Genomic DNA, 12,322 nt, shown 5'->3' with positions numbered 1-12,322 from the left:
CGAAGTTGGCTGCTTAACCAACTGAGCCATCCAGGCGCCCCAATAAGCCATCCAGGCGCCCTCTTACAAGCATTGTTAGATACCATTTCTTTAAACAATAGATTATAATTTTCTAGCTCTATCTTTAACCAGCTTAAGTGCTACAGGGAAGTTACTTTAACATTCTGAGGTCTCAATTCCTCATCTGTAAAATGAATAAAATAGTAGTATCTACTTCAGAGAGTTGCAAGTGTTGAATAACATATATACAGGGAATAATACAATGCCATACACAGTAAACTATCATCTTCTTGATTGAGTTCACCTTCTTTTAGAATCAATATTTAGCTATTTCCATACGAGGAAAATCATAGAGATCATGAAAAACACACATCATTTCTGACTTTTTTATGACAAGGCACAACTTTGGCAGTGTTCATCAGCAGCCTGTTTACCGACAGATATTTGAGGCCACCATTCAAATTAATTTCCATGAAGAAGAAAAGGAAAAGTTACTGTTTAGAACTCCAGAACAGCACATACACATTTTCTTGTTCAGAATCCATTTTCAGCACTGAATAGAAAGAGTAACTTAAAGTTATCAAAGGAAAATATCAAATGACAGGAGTATCTTCAAGTTCCAAAAACAAACAAACAAAACAAAACAAAACAAAACCCAAAAGACAAAGGGGTCTTTTAGAATGTAGCCAACAGTTAAACCATTCATATACCTACTGGATTAAGTTCAGTGACATCCCATTCAAGGTACTCTGCGACATGCATCATCTGACTGATGATATTTTCTAGTTCCTGGAGAGAAGAGAGTGAGGGGGGGGGGTGGAGAGAGAGAGAGAGAGAGAGAGAGAGAATATGGATATGAATACAAGGTCTTTGTAAGTTTTTCAAACTTTTACTTACAAGAATTGTTTTCTTTAACATGTAGCTCAAAAACTAAAGGAGTTACATGATTAATTTATACCTATTATATAAAATTTATATATCTATATAGTAATTTATATACACATGTAATATATCCTTTTAACAGTCTGATTAACTATACATAAAAGATGTACTTGAATACAAATTCATTTTGTACTTTGTCTAGAAATCTTCACCAGGAGAGGGCACCAACTGCACAAAAAAAGATCTTCTTCCAAAAGATTTTTTTTTTAAGGAAGAAAATCTGTCTTGGGAAAGAACATCTGATCAAAGAAGAGACATGCATATTTTCACAAGATGTGATGTTTAAGTCACCAAGCATCCTGACCCTATGGCTTGGAAACAGGTGTGGAAGGATGAAAGGAAGTGTTTGAGGGCAACTGAGAAGTTTATTTTTATTCCGATACACTGAGAATGTATACTGACTGTTCTAGTCATTAAGTGGTATAATTTGCTCTACTAGAGGTGCGTTCAAGGGTCAAAGTTTAGAGGCTAAGTACATGTAAAGTTTATTTTATGAGGAAATAGAATTTTAGTTAGAATCTTCATATTATTCTGCTCAAGTGTCAACTCTTTGAACAATGGCTAGTTAATACATATGACTTGACTAAACAAATTAAAACATTTGCTCATAACTATTTATTTAATGCTTTAATTGTTCCCTGTCTCCAGAATAGATTAAATATGCTTTGTAAATGCTAGTAATTTTAAAAGTAGTCAATGACGTAATTAAAATTGTTGTTACAGTATAATAATGTAAAACTTTATACTTCTTATAGTATAAAAGAATAAGGTTTGAAAGCATATTAATCAAAGATAACTCTACTCAATCTAATCTCTAATCTACTAATCTCAATCTCTGATCTAATATATGTACTTAACATTCATAAAGTGAAGAAGGAGATATAGTAAAAGAGGTTTTCTTTTGGGAGATAATGGATCCCTATAAAAAACTGATGGAAGCTACCCTACCATTCTCTAGAAAAATGTAATCATGAAAATGTTGCTTGTGTAACATAGGTTGCCCCAAAAAAACATACAAATATGAATGTGTTTACTTAATACAGATAAGAAAAAATTTAAACTAGTGTACCTTGGAATTATAGGCTAGAATTGTGCGTGTGTGTGTGTGTGTGTGTGTGTGTGTGTGTGTGTGTGTTACTCTGTCTTTGCCTACATATATATGCCTTAGTGGTTTACAAAGGTTAAACGTCCCTGGATATGTTTTTAGGAACAGAAACTATTTCTAGTGGACTATTATGTAGGCATGTTTAATTGACATCAGATAAGCCAACTAACCTAAGACTCGGTTTCCTCATCAGTAAAATGACTATTCTAATCTTACCTAGTTCGTAGAGTTGCTGCAAAGAGTAAACATGCTATGATATGAAATACATTTATGCCACCTGGCATAGTGCGAGGGATCAATAAATATTAACTAGCATTATTACACAACAGTGGTCATTTTTCAAAGTATCAATTTTCCTATGCCTTGCCTCCACTATGTGAAGTGTTATACCTTTACAATTCCAAGACAAATGACATCAGCATGTGCAATTTCAACCTGACAGTGAAGGCAATATACTGTTGTAGTAGGTTGTATGGAGAAAACCATAAAAACAAAATTCAGACCCTTAATTACAAAACAGACTACTTGAATCATAAATAAATTTATTTATCCCCAATTCATTGTTTAATATTGTATGTATAGTTATAAATATTGTTGGAAATATACTGTATGTTAACAACAACAACAAAAATGGCCAGAGACCAAAAAAGCATTTAATTTAGTTTTCAAATCAGCTGCCAAACCATGGCTAAAAGTCTAGTAAAGAAACATCTTTTTAATTTAATTAAACAGAAACATTAAATAAAACAAATTTGCATTGAAATATAATTTGTATCAATATAGTCAGAAGTGCTACAATAAGCATATGGAAATATCTAGAAAAGTCTAAACTCCTAGCTGTGAAGTGCCACCAGAAAATGAGCAAATGTATCATGTAGCTTAATATTCCTAAATGGAAAACTGCACACTACCAGGCACTTAAAAATGATAGCATTTGAAAAACTGGAGGGACTTAAATAAGAAATCCTACAATCACAGCATCAATTTAGATGGGTGGTCATTTCCTAAATTAGGAATTATACGTTTTTATCTCTCTCTGGAGAAGCTAATGTGCCATTATCGTACTCAGCATTACATAAATATGTATCCAACTTCATTGCTTTGCCTGTAGAATTCTGTTTGGTTCTGTTAGAGGGAAGTATATCAGATGATGAGAGAAACTCACTCATTATCAGAAGTAATGCTCATTTTAATCAATTTAAAAATATCAAAACATTTGTTTTTTAATGTACCTGCATACTTCAAAATTTCCACAACCTGACATTTATTATTTTATTAATATTCTTATATTTCCTTTATGGAATAGGCAATGATATAATATGAAAAATATATGATTAGGAAATGTAAATGCATTATTGGATGGAACCTGAAATGGATTTTCATTTGAGGCACTGATTCGTGCAGTAAAATTAAGAATCTAACTACTCTGAAAACTAACACTTATTTGTGTATATTACAAATAAAATAAACATTTAATTATTCATTTCAATTAAGTCATACAGAGATTGTATTTTTTTCCTACTGCTTTTTATGACTAAAATGATAAAGAATACAGTTTGCATTTATATTAGATGAGACATTTTAAAAAGGAGAGTTGGTCAAATCAATTTTTAAATATATGTATGTATTTTAACAGCATATATATGACCAAAAGACTTTAAAATGTGGCAAATGATAACATGATTGAATTGACTTTATAATTTCTTTTAATTCTACTGGTATTCTCGATAATTTCCTTAGTGTCAAACCTCAGATTTTTTTTTCTTTCTAGATCAATGATCTCAACTTTCTCATGTATTATTCAAACAAGGTTGGGGTCTTTTTTTATCGTCCCATGCATAAAAGTCACTTTTTTCTAGTAAAATAATTCAATAGAACAATTGTAATCCTAACAGCCTTTTCAGATCATTCTCTTTCAAAAATTCAGATGATAAAAATGCTGTGTGAGTGCATAGAAATTATATTAAGTGTGTCTTCTGTGGTAATAGCTATAAATTTATTCATTGCATTTTTCAGAACAAACTGCTTTGAAATTTTCACAGAAAATTTGAAGAAAAAAAATTACCGAGCTGTCCAGGAAGCCATTCCCATCTGTGTCATAGAGGCGAAACATAACTAGAAATAAAAGAGGTGTTGAAAAAAATATTATAGGTGAGTGAGATCAATGTTAGGATAAGACAGATTCTTCAAAATTTAGTTTCTGTTGAAAGCAAATATTCAATCCTCTCCTACTTAAAGCAATTGATCTATGGGATCATTTCTCAAACTAATTTGCAAATGAATTCATCAGTTAACAAAAATATGAAATATCAGATACAAGGTCTATCAATTTTTGTTATGTATCTAGAAAACACTAAGAGGTACTATTCTTTGCTCATTTTTTTTATTACAAGATCATTAAATGAAAACTCAAAAATGAAAGAAGGAGTTTAGACATTCAGAATGCAGATATTAAAGGGCAGAGTGAATAAGAAGAAAGATGTAATTTGGAGGTGTGTAACCCAAATTCGGAACGTGCGATCCTCTAGTACATGAGCATAGTCAAACACTGTTTTCTTCTCTGTAAAATGAGAATAACTACCCTGTCATAAAACACACTTGTGAAAGTTAAGTGAGGTGATACACATAAATGCATATCCAAAGCTGTCGGTCAGTACACAAATGTAAGCCCTTGTTTTGATTGATCCCTAAGCAGTATGGGAAAGGATTAGTGCAAAACAAGGGAATTTTTCTGACGGAGGACAACAAGACACAAAATGCATTACTACCACGGTTATAATGGTGTATTTGTTGCAGTCTGAGAGGTAGTTTCATAGGGTACCCACTCTTTGAACTAATGAGTCAGGAAAAGGGAAGTGCTGTCTCTGTGGTAGCCAGCACAGGAAAGCCAGAGGACAGTGGGTCTCAATGGCCTGAGGATTCCCTCATAAATTCACATACCACCAGGAGACCACAGCAGAGGCTGCAGGTGCCATTTTGAGATAAACAGAGAAGACTGACACAGCTGTTAAAACAGAGGAGTGGAAGTTTGAGTTTTTGTTGGGTTTGCATAATTTCTGGGAGAATCTTGATGTCTGAGGTCTATCGTATTAAATAAAGACATTGATAACAAGGGGGCATAATTATGCAATGGCCTTGATCATATATCTGTAATTATTATTTTTGTATTTAAAAACAATCATTACACTTCACCAATCTAAGATATGATTATGTATTTATAAGATGTATAGCCGGTCTGCATACAACGAACTGGAAAAAATGCTTGCAATGTAACTATCATATACTATTTATTGTAAAACGCAAAAAGACTTTAAAGATGTTAAAATGTAAGGGGAAAGTGTGTACCTATTGAGTTAAGGAACATAATGTTAGGCTGGCTAATGATGTAAATATCTTTATTTGCAAACCATGATGATTACTCTCTCTCGTGTACTCAATAAATGACAAAATTTCAGAAAGGAAAAAACCTACCACAACATGGATACTAAGATTTTCCAGAAAAAAGCAGAAAATAAAAATCACTTGTTAAGCGGCAGGAATTCATTCACACATCGCCCAAAGAACGGTTTCAGTGCAGGGAACAAGGAAAAACTTACAAAAGCCTAACTTTATTTATTTATTTATTTATCTTTATTTATTTATTTAAGTTTGTTTATTTTTTAGAAAAGCAGGACAGACACACACACACACACACAGAAGAGAGAGAGAGAGAGAGAGAGAGAGAGAGAGGGAGAGGGCGAGGGCGAGGGAGAGAGAGGGAGAGGGAGAGAGAGAGAGACTGACTCAAGTAGGCTCAGCACAGAGCCGATTCAGAGCTGGAACTCCTAAACCGTGAGATCATGACCTGAGCAGAAGTCAGATAGCTTAATCCACCGAGGCACCAAGCCTAACTATTTTAGAATGGGGGGTACTGGTGACTCTATTAATCCTATCTTATTGTAGTAATCCTTATTGTAATAAATGACTATGAAACCATTTTCACATGGTCAGATATATGGAGCTCTACACTTCTTGGTAAACCCTGTTGGAAACATAACCTCAAAAATACACACACAAGTGGACTCTGTGCGGGGGTATCTGCCATTTATTTTTGGCACCGTCTGCAACTTCTTTCTATGTTCTTAAAGCCACACGTTACAAAACACAGTAACAGATGACTTGTAGGGAGAGTTTTGCACATGACATCGGCTCTACTATTCAGAAGAAAATCCTTGTTAATCGATCAGATGCTAGTGACCCAAGAAAAAATGTGCTATACAAATTCATTCTGGTGATGTGAGGCAGGAGTAGCAGTAATCAGAGAGGGCGCATTCAGAGTCCTGGATGTGTCAGCACTGTTGGCAATGAACAGTGCTCTCCCTGTGCACGGAGTGGCAGCAATGGGATTTTTCCCCGGTCCAATTCTGTACTTAAGTTCACCACTGATCCTAGAAAAGTATCCTCCAGATCTGGTTCTCTGCCTCTGCTAATGATTCTCTGTGTTCCTCGATATCATTAAAAAACAATAACCAGCTCTATTAAAAATCAAATTAATTAGGGTGCCTTGGTGGTTTGGTCGGTTGAGCGTCACACTTCGGCTCCAGTCATGATCTCGCCTTTCATGGGTTCCAGTCCTGCATCGGCTCCATGCTGTCAGACGGAGCATGCTTAGGATACTCTGTCCTCCTGTCTCCTGTCCTCCACATTCCCCGCTTATGTGTTCTCTCTTTCTCTCTCTCAAAAATAAACCTTACAAAAATCCTAAACATAGGATATGTTTTAAAAGTTAAATTTAATTAATCAAAAACTAACCTATTTTTCTGTCTTGCCCAGTGATATTGTGCACTCAACATTGGTACTTAGTTCACATCAGACATAAAGGTTAGATCAAGATAAATTTTAAGTGTAAATTGAACTTAAAAAAAAATGTGACTTTAATTTTAACACTAAAGCTAAATTATAAAGCTTCTAGAAGAAAATACAGGAAAATATCTTTACAACCTTAAGGTAAGCGAATATGGACCATCAATTATTTTTTTAAAAAAATAGGTAGGGGCGCCTGGGTGGCTCAGTCGGTTAAGTGTCCGACTTCCGCTCAGGTCATGATCTCACGGTCGTGAGTTCGAGCCCCGCGTCAGGCTCTGTGCTGACCTCTCGGAGCCTGGAGCCTGTTTCAGATTCTGTGTCTCCCTTTCTCTGACCCTCCCCCGTTCATGCTCTGTCTCTCTCTGTCTCAAAAATAAATTAAAAAAAAAACGTTAAAAATATAAATAATAGATAATTAAGCTTCATCAGAATTAGAACTTCTGTTCATCAAAAGATAAATAAGAGAAAGAAAGGGAAAAAAAAGGAAAGAAAGGAAAAAGAAAAATAAAAACAAAATAATCCAGCCACAAATTAAAGAACTTTTGAAAACACAGATGTCTGGTAAAGGGCTTATTTCTAAAATATATTAACAAACTTTATAGCTTAGTAATAAAATGACAAACAACCCAAATAAGAGAGAGTCAAAAAATATTGAACAGATATTTCAAAAATGGAAGATACATGAATAGTCAGTCAAAATAAAGTGTTCAAGATCATCAATCATAAACAAAATAAAAATTTAAGCCACAGAGACCACCATACACCTATTAAGAAGACTCTGGAATTCAAAAAAATTAAATGAACAAATTCAAACAAATTAAAAAAAATACTATGTCCAAATTGTCTATGTGTTCCCAGTAGAGATGTTGGTCTGAAAGTTTTTTCATTATTGTCTAAAGTAGAAGTCCTGACATCTTTTGAATAATTTCTAAACACACTGACAGAGGGTAATGGTTGCTTATGAATTCTCTTTATTTCATCAAGGAAAAAGGTGGAAAAATAAAAGTTCTAGTCAATAAGAATAACAATCATATAAACGGCATGCATATATTGAACAGTAAATCTAACATACTCTAAATCTGACCAAGACTAAATCAAGAATTTCTTCCTTCCTCCCTTCCTCCCTTCCTCCCTTCCTCCCTTCCTTCCTTCCTTCTTTCCTTCCTTACTTTCCCCCTAATAAGAGAGAGAAATTCTAGGATTTTAGTTTTCAGAGACAAGTCTATTTTCCTAATTTAAAGTTATAGTAGTGTCATGCAAAATATGAAGTATTAAACACATTTGTCGACATTGGCTGTGTATTGAAGTGCGACTATGGTAATAGTAATGTATGAAATAGACATAAATCAGGGTGCCTGGGTGGCTCAGGTGGTTAAGTGTCTGACTCTTGATTTTGGCTCAGGTTGTGATCTCACAGTTCTTGAGATCGAGCCCCACATCTGGCTCTGCGCTGACATTGCAGAGCCTGCTTGAGATTTTCTCCCTCTCTCGTTGTCTCCCCCACCCCCTCCACCAAAAGAAAAAAATAAGCATCTAAAAAAAGAAAAAAAGAAATTAGCATGAATCAACAAGCACAAGGAAAATGTAAGAGGAAAAAAAATTGGAAGCTGGAAAACACATGTTGAGTGACTTGGAACCCAGAGAATATAAACTTAAGTGAAGAAGCAGCAAAGATTTGCACAGAAAGGGTGATGAGATGAAAATTAAGTGATAATCTTCATGAAAAGAAGTTAGACCCTCAAATACTACCCTTCATACCATCCACCTAACAATATGCCAGCTCCCTACCCCAGGAGAAGAGTGGACACTGTGCTCTATGCAAACCAAGAGGATGCTGAGCTCAGGCTGCTTAGGACTGTTGATGGGAGGGGCACTACACCAAAATCAGGGTGTTTATGTGAAAATCTATACATTGAATATTAAGAGTATAAGCCCCCTTCCTTATCTCCAGTGAGTCACACTTAAACCTCACCCACATACCCACCCACCCACCACACCAACGAGTCCTTCCAAAACAAGTATTGGGAGGGGGGAAAAAAAAAACAGCAAGGCAGGGAGACAGAATAAAATCTTGTAAGAGGTAAGTTGCAATCCATAAAACGAGAAGAGAAACAAATAAGGATTATGCTGAGAACAAAAAGAATCCTCTGTGAAGTTAAAAGCATGACAGAAAAAGTAAAACAAAGACTTATCACAGATGTAGAAGACATTACAGATGAAAAAAAAAAAGAAGACATAGGAGAAAATATGTTGGAAAAGGAAAATACTGAAAAAAAAAAAACAAATTCAAATTTCTGTCTTGGAGTATCAATATCCAAAAATAATAGTTCCAGAAAGACAGAACAAGTAAAATAATGGAGAAAGTAACTAAGAATGAAAAGATTAAAGAAAAAATGAAGGGCACAAATTTTTAAACTAGAATTTGTGGTGGAGGATTTGAAAATTCTTCAGTTGTACAGAGATAGAGAAACTAATGAAACTTTTTAAAAAGGTAGTTATTTTTTTTAAAGGGCAGTTATTAAAACTATGGAAAATAAAAATTGTTTTGCTTGGTAAGTCTATATAATATTTCCCTTTTAAAACTACATTGAATAATATTGATAAAATTAATATTCTTATTAGAATTTAAAACTAAATTAGGCTCCAAGGTCAAGTGAATCATTGAAAAAAATATATTCTTAAAACTAACATAATAAGGATATAGATTTTTAGGTGCAAACATAATTGAAGCTCAATATTAAAATAACTCTGTCAACATGATAAGTTCCAAATGTGGGTACCTGTTACAAAGTTACAAGCTAGTTTAACCCACTTTTTTTCTATTTTTATGCTCATGCAATTTCCCTTTATATAGAAACAATTATGCACCCACACATGAATTTGGTTAAAAGATCAGGGCAAAGGCACATTATGCAATATAAGGTTCATTCTTTATATCTACAATTTTTTTCTCTTCCAAAAGATTTGCAAGTTTTTAATCTATTTTCTCCTCATCATCCTACTAAATATACTCTGGTGTTATTATACTTGGGATAATATATTTTGCTAATCAAAATATTAATATTTAGTTTGTTATTAAACATTAGAAAGTATGTTTATAAAGGGCATGTAAGCTGGAATTTTTTAACTCACTTTTTTTTACTTGTTTATATATTAGTAAGCTTTCAGGGCAGAGGTGAAAAAAAATAGCTGCTTGGAGTTTGTGACTTCTAATGCAATGAAGTAATGTTTTTTCCTTTTTTCCTATAGAGAAACAACAAAGACAAGGAAAGGAAGCTTTTCAAAATGAAGAGCACTTATACAGTCACTCAGAAATCATGGGTGTTAGTCACAGCCAGAAAAAAACTAGTGCCATAATTAACAACCAGTCTCTCTGGGCTTTAATTTTTTCATTGACTCTACAGGGAGAATGACTAACTGATCTTTAGGGTCTCTTCAGTGTTAAATCCAATGGTTCTAAGATTAATACTATACATGGCAACAACTTTAACATACAGGTTATTCTTCATTATTTGTGTGTCAATGATCTATTTTGTGGTTATTTTTGTATTTTGTAACTGTATTTTGTATTTCTCTTCAGTGATACATTTTAATTAAATGTAAGCTAACAAAAATTATTCCTTAAGTCATTAACAATTTATAAATACCAATCCTAATGTAAATATAATGTGTCTTAAAAATGCAGTATAAATGAATTTTAGCATCATTCCATGACTTAAATAATTCACGTCTTTTTCTCTTCTCAAACACCCATTGACTTCAACACAATTCCAATTAAGTATCATTCATTGATCATCTGTCTGTTGAAATACACACACACACACACACTCACACACACAGAGTAGGTGCTAGGGTAGGAAGTTACACAGCATAAGTGTACAAGCAAAATGAATCCAATTAGGAGTTAGCCAGAGAATTCATAACATGAGCTGGGCCTCAAGTGTATACTGTAGTGGATCTGATACACATTGAGAAAGAGCACTCCCAGCAAATGCACATTATAAGCAAAGGTATAAATATGAAAAAGTTTGGGTTTGTCTGGTGACTGAAAAGTAGATCTATGTGACTAGGACGTTGTCTGTGCATGTAAATGTAGGTCAAAGCTAAACGCAAGACTGGCCAACTAGGTTGGGATGAAACTGTAGAGTCAAATCAGTTTATAGCTCTAAGTTTAGGGCTTAAGTTTATGTATTTTTAATGGGGAACTGTCAAAGGGACACATTCAGAAGAAGAAGAGGAAGAAGAACATGTCTAGAGGTTGACCAGTTTTACGTAAGATGAAACAAAGTTATAAGAATTCACACCTAAAGATGATGATTAAATACGTAGGTGTTGGAAAAATGAAGCATCTGGATCAACTTAACTAGAAGAAGTTGATGATGAGAGAAACACTGAGGGCACTGTAGGCCAGCTGAAGTTTTGAGTAGAGTTATAATCTGTAGAATTATAGTTTTATTTTACTAAATCTCTGCCATCACCATATATAAGCAAATAAATTGGGTGCCCAAAACTAAGTGTCAAAGAATGACTGGCATCATAGATTATGGAGGGATGGTTTCCAAAAAAGCAGCAGGCAAATTCAGGAGGAAGGGAAATGGTTAAGAGACAAGAATACTTATTTAAATTGCACTTAACAAACATTTATGTGAACCAATAAATGTGAAGGAATTTATGTGAGCAAACATTGGTTAATTTAATCTTTAAATTTTTTTTTTTTCAACGTTTATTTATTTTTGGGACAGAGAGAGACAGAGCATGAACGGGGGAGGGGCAGAGAGAGAGGGAGACACAGAATCGGAAACAGGCTCCAGGCTCCGAGCCATCAGCCCAGAGCCCGACTCGGGGCTCGAACTCATGGACCGCGAGATCGTGACCTGGCTGAAGTCGGACGCTTAACCGACTGCGCCACCCAGGCGCCCCGTTAATTTAATCTTTATAGCAAACATATGAGATAGATATTATTATGATTCCAATTTTGTAGTTGGAGAAACTAAGGCCTCAAGAGGTTTTTGTTTCATAAAATGTGCCCCAGGCAGTCATAAGTGTTAAAGCTAGGATGCATTCAGTTAGTGAAATCAAGAGTCTAGGCTTTTCAGTACTGTGCTATGCTATGTTTAAATTAAAAGTACGAGAGGGGGAAGTTAAGTGATCATAGTCTGGGGTCAAAGTAAAGTGTTAGAGCTTAAAATTTTAGAATAAAACCAGTCTTTACAAATTACAAGTCGTGTGGTATTGCAGCAGATGTGGGAGACTGAAATAAAATGGAGTTGAAATCACAGAATTCGAGGAAGGCAAAGAAACTAACAGAGGGAGATACTGAATGACTCTCCACAAAGTATTGTAGCTGACTTAAGGTGAGGAGGGCAAAACAGCTGTGGTACAATGCTCCTATTCCACACATCAGGATGGCAGGTAAGTAGCACCGACAAA

General features: G+C 34.5%; 1 protein-coding gene across 11 annotated transcripts in view; it reads right to left on the bottom strand.

The window, feature by feature from the left end:
• Window positions 1–12,322, bottom strand: part of DGKB (diacylglycerol kinase beta) — a 792,867-nt gene that overhangs the window by 532,187 nt on the left and 248,358 nt on the right. For all 11 annotated transcript variants that reach the window (XM_086695070.1, XM_025929944.2, XM_025929941.2 and 8 more), the window contains 2 exons: window positions 4,113–4,162; window positions 715–789 (listed from right to left, as the gene is read on the bottom strand). In XM_086695070.1, coding sequence (XP_086551196.1) covers window positions 715–789; window positions 4,113–4,162 — 125 coding nt within the window. The remainder of the gene's footprint in view (window positions 1–714; window positions 790–4,112; window positions 4,163–12,322) is intronic.

This window comes from Puma concolor, chromosome A2 (genome assembly GCF_028749965.1).
Source record: "Puma concolor isolate L17-30 chromosome A2, mPumCon1.1.hap2, whole genome shotgun sequence".
In the NCBI taxonomy this organism is placed as follows: Eukaryota; Metazoa; Chordata; class Mammalia; order Carnivora; family Felidae; genus Puma; species Puma concolor.
The sequence above is the reverse complement of the archived record's forward strand: the minus strand, read 5'-3'. Positions and strand labels throughout refer to the sequence as shown.